The sequence below is a fragment of the Podarcis tiliguerta genome (genome assembly GCF_965153285.1).
Source record: "Podarcis tiliguerta genome assembly, chromosome: 6".
Classification (NCBI taxonomy): Eukaryota; Metazoa; Chordata; class Lepidosauria; order Squamata; family Lacertidae; genus Podarcis; species Podarcis tiliguerta.
The window spans coordinates 38,492,428-38,509,456 of NC_139539.1; the positions used below are offsets into that span (position 1 = coordinate 38,492,428).

General features: G+C 40.2%; 1 protein-coding gene across 2 annotated transcripts; it reads right to left on the bottom strand.

The window, feature by feature from the left end:
• Positions 1–243: 243 nt before the first annotated feature.
• Positions 244–14,005, bottom strand: LOC310679357 (membrane cofactor protein-like). Of its 2 annotated transcripts, XM_083444557.1 has the most exons (12): positions 13,679–14,000; positions 12,689–12,908; positions 11,694–11,790; positions 9,961–10,046; positions 9,295–9,492; positions 7,258–7,440; positions 6,737–6,781; positions 4,510–4,548; positions 4,190–4,231; positions 3,471–3,500; positions 2,489–2,564; positions 244–1,222 (listed from the first exon to the last, which is right to left on the bottom strand). In XM_083444557.1, the coding sequence occupies exons 3-12, from the start codon at positions 11,732–11,734 to the stop codon at positions 1,135–1,137; spliced, it is 828 nt and encodes a 275-aa protein (XP_083300683.1). In that variant the 5' UTR covers positions 11,735–11,790; positions 12,689–12,908; positions 13,679–14,000; the 3' UTR covers positions 244–1,134. The 2 variants fall into 2 exon arrangements, with proteins under 2 accessions (XP_083300683.1, XP_083300682.1); XM_083444556.1 differs by lacking the exon at positions 12,689–12,908 and having other exon boundaries at positions 13,679–14,005.
• Between the last annotated feature and the right edge of the window lie 3,024 nt (positions 14,006–17,029).

Sequence of the window (17,029 nt, forward strand, 5' to 3'; positions counted from 1 at the left end):
AAGGACCACCATGACAAGCTGAGGAAGAGAAACTGTAAAAACCTATTTTACAGTTACTGTAATGCCACATTCGGCTTCCAAATATATTTCAATAAAAGCATCCCATGAGGCTTTGTATAAGATAGAATAGTGCACAGAATGCTTGGCCAGGTGCTGTAAAGGAGAAGTTTGAAACTGCTATGTGGTGATAGCTGTATCAACCCAAGCTACACTGCACAATCAGTTTGAGAGTAGAAAAGCTAGTGATAATACTTAGTGCCTTTTATTCAACATTTCAATTTATTTGCACACATTCGAAGATAAACAACTTTTCTTCTCTAAATATATTTAATCAATTTAAATAAATAAAGATGCACAATTTAGATTCTAAAAGCACTGTAAAAAAATACCTTCATGAATGTAACAAGTTTAATTCAGTACATTGGGAGCACTGCAGTTTTCACTCTAATTGATTTTAATGGGAGAGTTATTTTATTTAACTTTTTCCTACAGAAATTAAGGTGTCTCAAAAGTGTTCCTTGCTTTTTTGACTAAGTACACAGAACTTTTGTTTGCCTATGATGATTTTTTTAAAAAAATATTTTCTATTAGGCACATATTACTGTTGTTTACACTTTTGAAAATCCTGTAGGGAAATAAAGGCAGCTTTTAAAATTCTGCATGAGAAAGGCTTGAGGAAGTCAAAAGGTTGGTAGATTTTAATAACTACACTTGCCCCCTTCATTTCATGAGATGAACAAGATTCTAGGAAACAAATGGTAACATTTCACATTTCCTACACAGAACCCATTACATCTTTACAAGGTTTGAAGAAATAGTAAAACAACTTGCCAGTGTAGATACACAATCAGTTCTGCTTGGCTCTGTATTTGATTAAGGCACTTAGAGAGACATTCTTCAAGGGAAGCTGGAACCCAGTTCTATGCAAAGGTAAGAGCAAAGGATGAGAGTTGTGTTGGGGCCCAGTACTGCTTCATGCTTCAAGTAGCTGAATCACCTGTATGGCCAATTCTTAATGAGAATTGCTTTGACTTTTCACATAGTCCTTCCCTCAATTCCAGTTATAAAAATTAGAACTGTTAGGAATTAATGATCAACAGAAAGGGTGCTGGAGCACAGCTTTACTGCAAAAGGCTACGGCAATTTGGAACTTTTGGGTTGCAATCCAGATTTTGATGCCGACATGTCAAATTGAGCAGAACTAGAGGGAGATTCAGGTTTTCTGTAAAAATAAAATATTTAAAAATTAATACCTATGTTAAAAACATTACAAAGTTTTGTTTTGTTTTCCTATCAGGAAGGAAAAAAGCAACACACAAATACATCTGCATTCCACTTCATGTTATTCAAATTTTAAAAGTAATGTAAGTAACTTTCACACTGAAGCAGTGGCCATGCTGTTGCTTCTTGAGCAGGAAAATCAATTTCAGAAGTTGCAGAAGCAGAAGTACAGCACAGATTGTTAGCAACTGCAGGATATTAGAAGTAAAGCAGATAAAGTGAATTAGGATTATATAAGTACAATAGATATAAGGGTAGGAGACACATAGCCTAAGTATAGAAAAAATAGTGATTCCTAATAAATTCCTCTTAGAGAGCTTGCCCTTCTGTCCACTGGGGTTGTTACTGCCTCTTCATCAAACATAACTCTTGCCTTTGACAAAACAATCAGCAGGCTTTGGTATCAAATCTAAATCCCACAAAAGACTTAAAAGACATGTAACCTTCCTGGGACAGAAATTATTGCACTGGATATTCATAATGAGCAAATAATTACTGAATTAATCCATGGAAACAGCTTAATTAGTGCTCACAAACTATGGGAAAACATATGTATGGTATCAAAACAGTAAAATCATGCATACAAAGCTACAACAAAAATGGACAGCCCTGTATAAAAAAATAGAAAGAAAAGCCATGAAAGAGAAATGTGCAGAATAAGTTATTGTTGCAAATTGTTGGTTTAGATTACAGCACTGGCCTAGATTATTCTAGGGGTAAACCAAAACAAAACATCACTGCCTTTAGAAAGAACTGTTCAACAAATCCATTTTCTTACTGTGTCTGAAAGCAAAAACCACAGACTGTGATACCCATTTGTAAAAGAGAGAATAATGTTTTATAACTTTATTTAATAGTAGACTTCAAGATTTTCAGGGAAAGAATAGTCATTGTGAAGTCAGCATTGGCAAAGACAGCTGATGTAAACTGAGAAGGACCATTTCTGTCACATCAGAACACCAATGCTGGAAATGGGATAAAATACTGACTAGCCATTCTAGAATAATTACTGTGCTTTAGTTAGCTTTTATCTGTGGTAGCAGATTAGTGCAACTGTTCAACAAAAAATGTGCAAGCCCTTTCTGAACACTAAGCACATGTATGCGGAAAGTGTGAGCAAAGTAGAAGTCAAGAAGCATATGGAAGCTCACTCAGCAACCAAGAAGGCTACAGAGAACCAGGGACAGCTTCTCTTGGGCTGACTCACCCAGTTTTCTTGTAAGATCTGTATTTCCAAAGTCCAGCAACTAGAGCAAGCACAACTACAAGAGCCAAGAGACATCCTTGAAGGGAAAAAAGAGAAAGATATACCGTAGTACCAATTAATAAGACAAAGTAGTTGTTTTTCTGTTGAGGAAAAGCAATAGTATCAATAGAAGTCACAAGACAAGTTGTTACCTTGCAATACTCAATGGACATTAAGGCCACTCAGGTGTTACTGGGCAAAGTCTCTAGACAAATACCTTGAGCAGCGAGTCCACTGTACATCTGAAGTTACCCCCTTTTGGGGCAGATGTGCAGTTGTCCTCAGAGATTGATTGCAGCTACGAGTCATTCTGCCCCTAACAGATGTCAGCTCTGCAGACTGAGAGACCCTAATAACAATCAAAGAGCAACTCTCCAACCCAAGCAGTGTGTGAAGCTGAAGCAGAGTCACCAGGTTGCCCCCAAGACTGAGGGGGGCCCAGCATGCGAGTGATGTCACACGTATCGCGTGTCATGCATGTGCAGTGGAGGAGACCAAGCACTCTGAAGGAGCTGGCCATTAGCCCTGTGATGTGTCTCTCACACACAGCCACCTCAACACTAGGCCCCCTGGAGTTGGCATGCCTGAGCTCAAGACACTCTTACTCCTGAGGATTTTTTTAAAAGCCCCAGTCACACCCAGGTGCAAGAACATTAAAAGTCACAGCATGGGGGAAGTCTGGGCTGAATTTGGAGACAGCTATGTCCATTACAGGAGCAAAAATAGGGGAGGAAGCAGAGCTGGCCTCACCAAATAAACAAATAGACAAAGTATACCTGTCTGTACCCTAAGAATATTTGATAAAGAATCATTTTTTGCCTCCAAGTAGGAGTCTTTAACATTTAAACCACAAATTTGAGAAAATGGTTAGTGAAATGCACAAGGCATTAAAATACAATAGCAGCAATTGTACACTGAAGTAACTTGCTCTGTAATTACTTACCAATAACAATTGCTGTGATGTTTTTAGATTCTAGAATAGAAGAAAATTAAAAGTGTGAGCTAAAATTTGAAGCAATTTAATTCTGACAGATTGTGGCTCTCTCTCTCTGCTGTATGTATTCATATTTTATTGAAGGAATTCCAGTTATAAAGAAATAAAGTAATACAGACAAAAAAAGAAAAGAAAGGAAAGGTGAGATAAAAAAAAAAAATGTGTCTAAAGAATAAATATACAAAGTTGCAATGTAATATATGCCCAGCATACTTATATAAATAAGATATGTTACAATCCTAATAAATATGCGGATATTAATCCTACATTCTGTATAAACTCAGATCAAATGTTGTCATTTTTTTCCAAACAAAGTCTATGTCTATAAGCAGTCCATTCATAAGTCACGAGCGTTGTCATATTGTCAATCCATTGATTGAAAGGAATCTTATCTTTATTCTTCTAGTTCATCAGTCTCTTGGCCACCATTTGGGCAAATAGAATCCATTTTCATTGTCCGGTTGTTAATTTCCATATAGGTATATAGTTCAAAAGAATAGGTATATAGTTCAAAAGAATATTCTTTGCTGAAAGCTTTAGCTTTTTCTGCATAGTCATAGTTATACAGTCCAGCACTTCCTCCCAAAGCATAGTGCGTATACAACACTGTACAAACTTATGTTTCAAGTAGGCATTGTCCTTGCCGTATCTCCAGCATAGAGCTTTACCTGTGTCATCTCCAGGAGGCGTCTCTGGATTGTGCGTCGGTCCTATACAAAAGAGGGGGTTGTTATTCTTATATTTATTTATATCCCACCTTTTTTCCAGACAGGGAATCAAGACAGCTTACAGATAAAATGGAAACAGCTTTAAAAAATCATGTAAAAACAATTAAACACTAATATTGTGTGTGTGACCTATTAAAAATAAGGATAATTACAATAAAAAGCCTCACCAGTTCATAAAAGTAGTATAGGAAATTTTAAATTAAAGCAAAGAAAACTGTAAAGCTTATAAATTTGCTGTCACTACAACCTTTCAGCTGTACCTGTATTGTCTCCAGGAGGCACTGTCTCTGGATCTGCTCCTATAAAAAAAGAGGGGGTTGTTATTTTTATATTTATTTATATCATGCCTTTTCCCAGACAGGGAGTAAAGGCAGTTTACAGATAAAATGGAAATGGCTAAAAAAGTCATATAAAAACAATTAAACACTGGGGGGGGGGGGGTGAGTGAGAGAGAGAGAGACTGACTTATAAAAATACAGATAATTACAATAAAAAACATCACAGCACCAGCCCAACCAGTTCTGCTTTGGAATTTATGAAAAGCAGTTTAGAAAATTTTAAAATAAAGCAAAGTAAACTGGAAAGCTTTGCCTGGATTTTCTATACAATAAAAGAGATGTCTTTGCACAAAGAAAAATATTCCATAAGTTATACAATTTGCAGAAAGCCAGACAGAGCTAAAGGACTCTCTAGCATCTAAAAAACCCCACAAAGAACTAAAGTGGAAAGGGAAAAACCCTCAGAGCAGTTACTCCTCAAAATTTCTGAGTGATTTTTCCATGGGAAAATTCAGCATTAAAAAAAGTATTTCAGACACTAGTGGATTTGGGAGTTGACCAAACTGACCAAGCAGTCAGAAAGTATCTGATATACCCAAGAAGCATTAGATAATAGGATAATATTTAAGATACAGTGGTGAGAAAGGATGGTGTAGTTCTCTTGCTCTTTTCATAATTTTTAGTTCCTTTTATGTTATTTCTTGTAGATTAGTTTCTCTCAATAAAACTTTGTACCAAAACAAAAACAAAAGAATAAGGAGCATATGTCCTATTTATAAAATTTACATCTATTGACACAACAGAACAAATGCTTCCACTTCTCCCTTACATTTTACCACAAGACAGGTTCCCACAATTTCTGTACATTAGCTTTCCCACTGACATTTTCTCATTTCAGTTTCCCTTGCTATCCTTTTTTATTAAGAGTTTTCAACATAAAATACAATAAAAGCTGAACTAATCTAAAGAAGATAAATAGGAGAGAAGCAAGAATAACCAAAATAAGAAGATAATGAATAATAAAGAAAAGTAGCAGAAGAAAAGAAATACCAGGTCCTCTATCACAATTATACCTTAACCTTTATTCCACACACAGAGGTGAACCCTCCCAGCTCTCACGTGGGTGGGACTTTATTCCTCTTCCCGTAGCCTCCCACCCTGGGAGATCCTCTCCTCTGCCCCGTAAGCAGGGCCCTTCATCTTCCATCCATCACCTTCCCGTGTGTATCTTCATCAATCCAAGATAGGAAACTTCAAAAAGCATATAGCTAGATAGATAAACTTAGCAGAGAGAAAACAAGAATTAAAGATAATAGAGAAGTGAGCTAAGAAGAAAAATAAAGAAAAAGATGGTCTTCCAATTCCTTTCATTTGATTCCGATTCCTTTCTCACACAGACAGAATTCAGTTTTGTTTTTGCAGCAGACACAACATGTGCAAGATGGAAATTTACAGGCAGTATAAACTGAAGGTTCAGAGTTTATCTTATCAGTTGTATTCTTTCGAAGTCAAGTAATTCCTTTAAGTTAGCTAGCTTGCATTTATTTATTTATATTTATTTTCTAGCCTGTTAACCAGTGCTTTTTGGGTCCCCAGCAACCTGCCAGCTCTCTGGGTACTAATCAGCTGGCAGATCATGCTATCTTTGAACTTTAACCACCTAGTTTGCCTTAACCTAAATGCAAACTTGGATGGTTGAGTGCCTATTGAACTGCAGCCAGAATATCAACTGTGAAACAATGAGGAGATTTGCATGCTTGGGAAAAGAAAACCTAAAGAGGCAACCCCTTCAAAACATAGACTAATGAAGAAAGAGCAGACCAAACAGCAGTTGAACAGAGTGACAGCTGGAAAAGAAAAACAGAACATGGGATGGGACAAGGGAAATGGAATGCACTGACTGGGGGAAATAGCTTGCTAAATTCTGAATAGGCACAGTTCAGAAGGAAGGCCACACACCACAACATTCTGTTGCAGGTTCTTCTTATGGCGTGTAATTCCAGTATCTCAAAACTACTGCACTACCATGTACCCAAGTCTCCTCACGATATTCTTCTAATAAAATTAATCCTCTCTCTGCTAACTTATCTCTGTAAATATTGACAAGAGTCCATTTCCTCCACTCTGGTTCTATCCATAAACTCAATTCTTGCTCACTCCCCACTTCTTAAAATGCATCTACCAATAACAGTGAAAAGCAAATGTTTACCATTTCCAGGGTCTGGGTTGTCATCTCCTCCACCTCCTCCTCCCGCTGTGGAGGATAAAAATGGATTTTTTAAAAAATCCATTAAAAATGGATTTAAAAATTTAAAAATGGGTTTTAAAAAATAAACTATTTTGGAGGGTAAATCTTTCTAAAGATAGTTTTCTATTTAAGTAACATTATAGTCCAAAGGCTATTCATCAGGAAATAAGGATTTGTTTTTAATTATGTAGCATGAGGCTTTATATGCAATGTTTAAATTTTTTGGTAAATGAATTCCATTAATCCATTCATTTAAATCAAATCCACCCTGCTTTTTATTAACTCATCTGTGCTAGAAGTTGTTTTTTGGGGACCTCCATCTGGATGGATGGTGGCAACATTGGTGGTAGAAAACAGAGGGGGCAAAGAAGTAAATATGTTCTCCAACACAAGTGCAACACAATAGCTCTGACATTTATTTATTGAATTTATACCCTATGCTTCCTTCCAAGGAACCCAATTAGGTGTAGTAAGATACTTACCCTTAAAGCATTTTGGAAAAAGAGGAATCCATGCATGGTCAGGCCCGCATGTACAAGTGCTACTCCCCACCATAATGTATCCTGGATTACATTCAAAATCTGCACGATCTCCATATGTGTAAAAACGCTGAGGCTTTGTTGTCACTCTTCCATTTTCTATTTCAGGCTCACGGCAACGGACCACTGAAAAGAGAAGAGCAATATTTAGAAATCTACCTGTTAATTAAACCATGGCTGATTAAACTCTGCACAAGGACTTAACTATGGTTTATCTACTGCAAATAAACTACAGTCTGATGTTATTAGCATATAAACTTCAGTTTGTTGCAATTGTAGATTGGCATTAGAGGTGCGGCCAGCACCTTTTTATTTAACTGTGGCTTGTTTGTCCATCCCACTTCAGACACTCACCAAGTTGCAAAGGCAAGAAAGAAAAAACTAAGCAAACTTCAGAAAAACAAGCAAAGGTTTGCTTATTTGTCTGTGGGAGAATTCAAACTTTACTTGTGGTTTGTTTAGAGAAGCTGCCATTGGTTTGGAGAGGCTGCATTATTGCAGTAGTTCCTCTAATAAACTGGGTCTCTAGCAGATGCTGTACTTGTATAGGTCTCTTGGTTGCATTTTCTTTAAGGTGTTATTCCCATATGTGGGCATGAACCATTAAGAGGTGGTCTGGAAGTGAATTCTTACCACACCATTTTGGGGGTTTGCGGGGCATAAGCTTCAAATGAGAAATTGGAAGTGGGCACACAAAAACTGATTCAATTCTTGCTGGCTTAAAGTAATTAACTGATCCATTTAAGCATGCAATCTCAGTTAAATTGAATTATTTATTTTACAAGTCTGTAAACCACTTCAGAGATAGGAACTATCAAAGTGATGTACAAGGAGATAAAATCAGATAAGATACAAAACACTAACCTCTAGAAACAATAACATCATTCCAGCAAGTATAAAATTAAAATAGGCTGAGTCGCACTTCAGGGAAAGCTTTCTGGAAATTGCTAAGAACTATTTAAAGCCCTATACAATTTTTGGATCAGGTTTCCCAATGCTTCAGATTTTGATGTTAAATGGTGTAGATCTACTTAGTACATTCAGAACCTGCCTTCCTAGATCTGCTTAGTTACTGAAAGATGACTGCATCATTTGCCCTCAGTCCGTCTGCTGAAGTTATTTCACTAAAGTATTCGTGACCCACTGAATATTTTTCTTAAACAACCACCACATCTATGCAGGCTATTCCTAATAAGGCTGATATATGGCATATAGTATTATGCCAGTATACTATGGGTAAAGTTAGGTCATTATATACTGATTACTTCATCTGAATGCAAGATTTGTTTAGTATAGATACTGCACAGAGAGCCCTTGGAATGTAGAAAGCCAAACCAAGTCCAAATGAAATTAATAAAATAAATTGCTCAGAACTAAATCTAATTTCCTTTGTTCTCAGTGGGACACAATAGTGGTTATTTTGGTTGGATTAGAGGCCAAGGATGTCCAACCAGTAGATCGTGATTTACTAGTAGATCGCCAGCTGATCCTGGTAGATCATGGGATCCTTATGTACAAAAAGTTATGGGGGGAAAGCTACAAAAAACTATGTGCAATCCTCCCCAAAAAAGCTCAGCAACTCTGGGCACTTCCCTCCTAAAAAAGCGCAACAATTCTGGGCAATCCACCCACCCCACGCACGCTCCTCCTCCCTCCAATGACAATGGGTAGATCACTGCCAGTTTTTTTATACTGGGAGTAGATCACAGTCTCTTGGGAGTTGGATATGCCTGGATAAACTTTCAAACTGACTCAGATTAAAACAAGCAACTCATTGAGGGGGCAATATTATTGCATCTCCTACACTGAATCATTTGCATTCCCACTGATTATCTCACAGGTTGAACAGCAGCAATACAGTGCTTTGCAGTCTGCTGACTGCAAAGTTAGCTCCTTCTAACAAGAATTCCATTCACTAGCCATTGCACACAAATTACATTAACATAGTACATCAAAGATACTAAACATAATCTCCATCACCTTTACATTTAGGCGGAGATGGGCGCCACTCTCCACGAGTACCATCTGCAGAAGTTGAACATGTACTAATTGGGCTTCCAATAAGGGAGAAACCATCTCTACAAGTGTATGTCACTGATGAGCCATAATGAAACTCTTCAAAAGGTCGACCACTGTGTGAGCCAAAGGGAATGTTTTCAGGGGGGTAACATCGGATTGCTGGGAATCAAAAGAAACATTAACAGTTCAGCAGGACTACAATTGCAAAAGCATCTCTGTTAGGAGTGTATTTGGACTAAAGTTATTTTCACTTAAATGATGTTCCACTTTATGAAGTAATCTTTTGATAATTCAAAGCCTGATCATCCATTTTAACTGTCACCCAAACACTGAACCAAAGTGGACTGCTGTGAAGGTATTGCAACCTCCTCAAAAGCAAACTGGATCTTCTGTGAAGCAAGCTGGACTTGAAACTTCACAGAGGGAGCTGTCAAAGCCCCAGTGCCGCCTTCAGAGCAAGGAATGTTCAGCGGGGGGGGGGGGGGGTTGAGTATATTCAGCACGATCAGAAAGCATCCTGAACTCTGAATATTGGTTGAGGACACTTACACTTCTGCAATAAATAGAATCACACAATAGCACATTGAGTTTATATTAAATTAAATTCAAATTAACAATTCATCTTACGATGGCAAAATGGAGGTCCTGTATGCCACTCCAATTTGTCGCCTACAAGGACACATCGAAGAGTCTTTTCGCCTATCAATCTGTACCTAAAGGGAAAGAGAAATCTTTTATTTTAGGGAATTGGGCATTAAAAAGTATGTGAATACAGCATATTTTTAAATACAGTATACTTGGTTTATTTAGATTATTTATATCCCATCCTACAGAGTCACCACTCTGCTAGCTGACAGAAACAGAAAAATAATAAAACCAACCACCACCAGTTCAAAAGCAGTTACAAACAACACAGCAGCAAGAATATAATAACTGTAGGATTGAAGCCAGTTCAAACAATGCTGAATGACACCTGGTAAAGCGGCCTTCACTTGCTGCTAAAACAATGTGAAAATGAGACCAGGGGAAACTTCCTGGGGAGAGGATTCTATAGGTGGGGCAGTGCAACTGAAAAAGCCCTTTCTCTGGGGGCTGTCAGTCTAGGTTGAGACAAGCTACCTATTTAATTTAATTCCAGATACAGTGTACCTCAGGTTACAAACTTAATTCATTCCGGAGGTCCGTTCTGAACCCGAAACCATTCTTAACCCGAGGCACACTTTTGCTAATGGGGCCTCCTGCTGCCGCCGGAGCACAATTTTTGTTCTCATCCTGAGGCAAAGGTTATAACCCGAGGTACTACTTCTGGGTTAGCAGAGTTTGTAACCCGAAGCATTTGTAACCCAAGGTACCACGGTACAGGAATTATCTCTTTGTTAAAGAGTGCCCAGAAAAAGTCACACCAATATAAAAACGCCAGTAGCTTGGACATAGTGCCTTTGTAAGCAGCAACCTAGGCTTTCAAATTTCATCATAGTGGACTTCCTCAATTCAGGATGAAGTACTTGAAATACAATTCAGGTATCTAATCCAGGATTGACATTTAGATATGATGGGGAGTAGTGTGTCACCTCAAAAACAAAGGGGAACAGTAAAGGCAGGAATTCATGATCTTCCCAACAGACCTTATTTCATTAAAAATGTCATCCCACCCCACTTGAGTTTATAATGATTTAGAAAATTGCTTTGCCAAAGTGATTGTAGAAAAAAATCCATGATTATCACACCATATCATAGGGGGCAGAGCTGTGGGTCACATGAACTCTGCAAAATTTTATTATGTTTATTTTGCTGGAGTGAAGGGGAAGTTAGGAGGGCATCTGAAAACCCTCAAGTGTGGTCTAATATCGTTATTCTGTCATATTTAATTTATTTTATTTTTAGAGAAATGCACAGAGAACTGTGAGCTTGCTTGAAGCAGCAGCACACTTAATTAAGGGCTGCAAGGAGTAAAAGTAGCCAGGGAAAGAACTGGGGATTCCATCAGTGAGTGGAAACATACCAGATATGAGGTCTAGTCATAGAAAGACAGCAGTTTCACCCACTGAGAAATAACCAAATGAAAGACCTGAATACAAGTTTCTCAGAAGCCAGAGCTTGCCACTGTTCAGTTACTAAACCAACTAGTAATGGTAGACCTGTTCTCTGCTGCTTAATTGTTTATTAATTTATTTGGAGTATTTACTACCCACCTCACCCTTTCCCTGGACAATCATGATTATAATTATAACACAGACTAAACAAGAATTAATGTCAAAAATATAGCCCAATATTTTAACAATTAATATATGTCTGTCCCGAGCCCCTCCCAGGAGTTCTAAACAAAGCCAAGTAGGTACAAAAGGTGACCTACAACTCACCCCTCATTACAGCCTAGAGTTATTTCATCACCTAGCCGCATATCGCTTGATTTTACTATTCTGCCATTCTCTAAATTTATAGTAGGACATCGACTTCCTAACAGGAAAATCAAAACAAGCATTAGCACATGTAGCCTTGATTTCTTTAAAAATAAAATAAAAAGGGTACACTACAGACACCAAGGCCACTTCCAGGTGACCTGTTTGTTTGGGGAGAGGTTATATGGCATTGTGTCAAAAAAAAATTATCTTAGTATCTCCTGTGCAATTCCCTGTCACATTCTTTACTGCAAAATGTCCAGATTTTTATTATTATTTTTTTTTAAATCAGATTTGGTGCACAAGAGAACCAAATACATTTCAACTGTGCTACCTGAATTTGTTGGTATTTAATTGAATCCCTCCTGCAATATAGAGACAGTCTGAAAGTGTCCTTGGAAATACTATATTCACTAAAGGATAATTTAATATCCAGTTTTACTGGTGGTTCACAATAATGTCATATTTAGGGATGGATGCAGAAGTTAGTGTTCTTTCTTTTCTCCTTCGTGAGTTGAAAGCAGTTGAGAGACCATTTCTTGCTTTATGTACACTTATTTCTTTGTTACCTCTGGCATTTAGATGTCCAAAGTTTTTGGACTGCTACTGCTGACACTATCCAGTATCAAAAAGACGACAGCTGAGATAATGAAAAACTCTATTTTGTTTACCACAATGTTGTAATATTTACTCCAAACATGCTATTGCTCTCTTCTTGTTTCTTAAAAGCACCGTGTGTCTACAGACCCAAGGGAATTCACCACTTGAGTTCATCATTAGGAGGAGTGATGTTCAGAATATTACATCTCCCTGACTTAAGTCTCCAATGTTCTATAAAAGAAAAGCCTCCTTTATTATTATTAGTCTCTGGGTCTCTTCCAGTCCTCAAACAAGATATCTGATCTAAGATGGAAGTTCAACAGTTTTAGATATTCAGCTAATTAAGTGAAACTTACCTTGACAAAACCTAGGATTTTCTATGGACCATTTTGAAGTGTCAAGACATGTAAGAAAAAGAGTGTCTCCAGGAATAGACTCATAACCTGCAATGCAACGGTAGGGCAAAACAGTCCAGCAGGATAACTGTCTATCGGATCCCCGCTCCTTAGGGTAGCATTGGCTACATGTGGATGGGTGCAATCACTTGGAAATAAAAATTCAGAGGAAGTTCTGAAGCTATAGGAGAGAAGGCAAGGTTCATTGGAGTGTAGTAGATCATTCATAAATCTCTATGACATTTCCTCTACTGGGATCTATAGGACCATGTTCAAATAGACTCTGGGAGTTCATTTGCAGAGCACAGCTGGAACAAGATGGGCAGCAGTAAGACTTATAGAGTAATCATAACTATGTCTCTTCAGATGTAAGCTCTCTTGAATTTTAAGGGGCTTGTTCACAGATAAGTGAGGCTCAGATGGGAGCCTTATCTACCACCTGCTACTCACATGGAAAATAAGTGGTTGCCTTTTCATCTAATCAAACATGTGAGAACCACATGGGTGGCACACCTGCTACCACCATCTAATGACTAACAGGAGACAGAGGGAGAAAGATACAAACAACACCAGCAACTGAAGGATTGTCTCCTTCCCCATGATGGAGCCATTACTTTGAGAAAGAATCTGTGTGGGAGAAACTATGGCTAAAGGTCTTATGAAGCGCAATAGGAAAGAGGATGCTTAGCCTTGGAAGATGGAAGAGGAGACGTTAAGGCTATTTCCAAATATCTGAAGTGCTGTCACAGCAGAAGGCGGAGCAGAATAAGAACGAACACGTGAGAATAGTAAGAGAGCAAACTTCAGGTAAACATAGACAGGCTCCTAGTTCCCTCCTGCCCTGGACGCGGGAATTGCCTTCGCCATCCCCAAGAAAGCCTTGCTTCGCCCTCGGACATGATTCGGCTCTGGAGGGAGACGGCATCCCGAAGACCCCCCCCCCCGCCTCACCTTGAACTCTGGACAGCGAGGAAAACAGCAGCAGCAGCAGCGCTAACGGAAACCGCCCCCCGCCAGGGAAGCCAGGAAGAGGCGCCATCGCACGAGAGAGAGAGAGCTCGGACTCAGAGAAAGAGAAAGCGCCGCCGCAGCTCCCTCCGCAGTTGAAAAGCAAAGCGACGGAGCGGGCCCAGGAAACGACTCGACGGGAAGGGAGAGGCGGCGGCGCGCTTTTCCGTCCAAGGGGCGTGAGCAGCGGCGTCGCCTCAGAGGCTCCGCCGAGAGGAAGGCGGGGGGGGGGGGAGCCACAGGAGGAACCGCCTCCGCCGTTATCGGTTCCCGATATTAGCTAACGCCCCAAGGCTGCCGCGCGCGTGCTGGTTGGAGGTTGCGGGCAAGAGCGCGCTCGGGATTGGCGGGTGAAAAATGTGGGCGAAACCATAACAGGGGGAAAGGCGCCCTGTCGTTTAGGTTAAAAGCCGCGGTGTGGGTTTGCCCTCTGGACCCCTGAGGAGAAGAGATAACGGGCTCCGCGCATGGCAGCCCAAGCTGGGGTGTGTCCAGCTCCTCCTGGTGTTGGGACTAGGGGACCTCGAGGGCGCCGACTTCATTCCCACAGAAAAAGACCCTTTATTCTGCTCTCAGAACGGTTTAACAACCCATCCCACTTCCTAAGATAATAAATAAACCCTATTATTTTCATCACCGTGACCCTACACACTGTAAAAGAGAAACTCCCCACCGGTGTAGAAACCATATATCAAACAGATGGAAAGCTCAAAGCAAAGTAGGCTCAAAGCATGTAGAGATGACCTCCAAACCATCCTAAATATCTTAACAGAAGCTTATGGAAAACCTGGCCTATTGCTCAACACCCAAAAAAAACAAAGTGCTGTGCCAACAAGCAAGCACAAAACAACTCCCCCCCCCCCCACAGCGCCACAAATCCAACTTAATGATGTTGGCAAATATCAATAATTTTTCCTACCGAGGCAGTTATCTTTCAACAACGGCCAACAGTGATACCGAAACCCAGCATTGCCTGAGGTCTGTGAGTGCAGCTTTCTCTCGATTAAGGACTCAGACATTCACAGCAAGCAAAATGCTTGCTTACAAAACTATTGTACTACCAACTTTACTGCATGCTTGTGAAACATGGACCACTTATAAATGGCATCTCCACCTCCTTGAAAGATTCCATCCACGGTGTTTCCAGAAAATTTTACGTATCACTTGGGAAGACAGGCGAACAAATGTCAGTATACAGGAAGAAGCAAAGATCACCAGTGTCAAAGTAATGATTCTTCAACATCAGCTTCGTTGGACTGATTATGTCATTCAGAAATGCTTATCGTTTTCCAAAGCAACTACTGTTCCCAAATTAAGAATGGTAAGATAATGTCAGTGGACAACAAAAGTAGTTTAAAGACACTCTCAATGCAAATTAGCACTGGGAGGGAAATAAGAGCCCCCAAAGTCTCAACACCCTTACCAACTACATATCCCATGACTGTTTGATGTATTATTTGTTGGCATCCATCTGCCTTAGTGGTGAAGTCAAACTGTTGGAAGGTTGCAGCGCCTGCTTGGACTGTAGAGTATGATGCAGTAGAGACATGTTTTGTTGTAGCTGGGGTAGATGAAGGTGATAGGATACTGCTTTAAGTGTACAGTACAGATAGGAATTAAGTGAACAACGCAACATTGGGCATCTGGTATTAATACCAAATAGGCCAAGAATTACTGCCGTTTCAATGCAGCAGGTATGCCAAGGTTTTGCAGTTCTCCTGTACTCTTCATTAGTTTAGCTTAGAAGAGGATTGGGCAGTGCTGACTGCCACCATACATCCACCAGCACTATCTCTGCAAACCCATACACACAAGTTCTGCTGTTGTCTGCACCCATCTGTCTCGAGAGACAATGGCATGTGCCTCCAGGGGTGAAGTCAAACAGCGGTGTTAGCAGCACCGGTGACCTCCCTGGGGTGCAAGCTTCTACGGCCTAGACAGCAAGACCCCTTTCTCAGCCTCACTGATGTGGCCCAAAGGAAGGCAGGGCACCAATTGGGCTGCAGCAGCTGCTGAAAGGAGCCATCCAACTATCTTAGGGACTACACTCCAGATTTGTGTAGTTACAAATGGCCTTTTCTTCCTAAAGACATTCTACAATGCAGGGGAGGTTTAGGATCAGAGACTTCCTTCTCCCAGATGGGCTACCTTCCCTTCTACAGCAGGTGCAGAAACTGCCTTATTGATCACTGGATCCACTACTGATCTTGTCCAGTCAATCTGCCAGAACCTATCTTTGCATGCAAGACAAATCCCTAACACACTGAGGGTTTGAGACTCATCAGCTACCCTCACTTGGTATAGCCATCCAGCTAAATCCATTTCCTAGATTGTGGATGTTGTCACATGCTGATACCTTCCAGGAGCCACAGGTGAGAGCTAAATGCAGAGTGGGGACCAAAGGTGGACAAATACCTCAGAAGGTTCACAACATGTCCCCCACCACAGGTATCAACACTCCCATAACACCCCATATACCCCACAAAAGTTCAAGTATGTACAAATTACCCCAATCCTCTACCGCCCTGCCTTGGCCCCTAGAGTAATTACAGTACAGCCTCTCCCTCCCAATATTAATCTTGAAGAGGGTCACGCTCCACAGTCCACTTCCTGGTGTAAGTAATCCACACCAAGGCGATCAAAGCCGTCTCCTATGACCAGGCCTGTAACCTGATTGAAATAGATCTGGGTAACTCTTCCAGAAATTCCTGGAGACAAGATGCCACCACACCTGCGATATTAGAAACTGGCCAATAATTATCCAATACAAGGACGGCCTTTTCAATAGAGGTCTTTTAACTGTCTCCCTTAGGCATGTTAGAACTTTGTTGTAAGGCGGCACTGACCATTCCCTTCACCCACCCAGCAAGTTCGCCCATTGGACTTTTTGATGAGCCAGAAAGAGCAAGGATCTAGTACACATGTGGTGGCTCTCACATTTCCAAGGATTCTGTCCACATCTTTGGGCTGTACAAATTGAAATGTATCCAGTTTCAGCAAGTCTGAACTCCAACTCCACCAAGTAGTGATCTGACCATGACAATGTAGCTATAGAAAATTTCTCCACTCTAAGATCACCATCATCCAATCCTTCACAGAAAACCAAATCCAGAGTGCGCCCAGATGCATGAGTAGGGCCAGAAATTATTTGGGACAGACTCATGTATACCAGGGGGGCCTCAGCATGAATGTTAAAAGTCCACCAGTACAAGCTTGGAGGAGACCAGCACAAACCCCAAGACCTCCTTGGGGCTTTAGCAACAGAATCCCTATTTTGTCCCAGTCACCCATCTT

Bases quoted from the DNA above. Each gene is read 5' to 3' on its own strand.
- LOC310679357 (XM_083444556.1), bottom strand. From the start codon at position 13,766: ATGGCGCCTCTTCCTGGCTTCCCTGGCGGGGGGCGGTTTCCGTTAGCG. The intron at 11,791-13,678 runs GTGAGGCGGGGG...TTTTCCTGTTAG, and splicing joins CTCGCTGTCCAGAGTTCAAG to GAAGTCGATGTCCTACTATA. The intron at 10,047-11,693 runs GTGAGTTGTAGG...CTTTCCCTTTAG, and splicing joins ACTCTAGGCTGTAATGAGGG to GTACAGATTGATAGGCGAAA.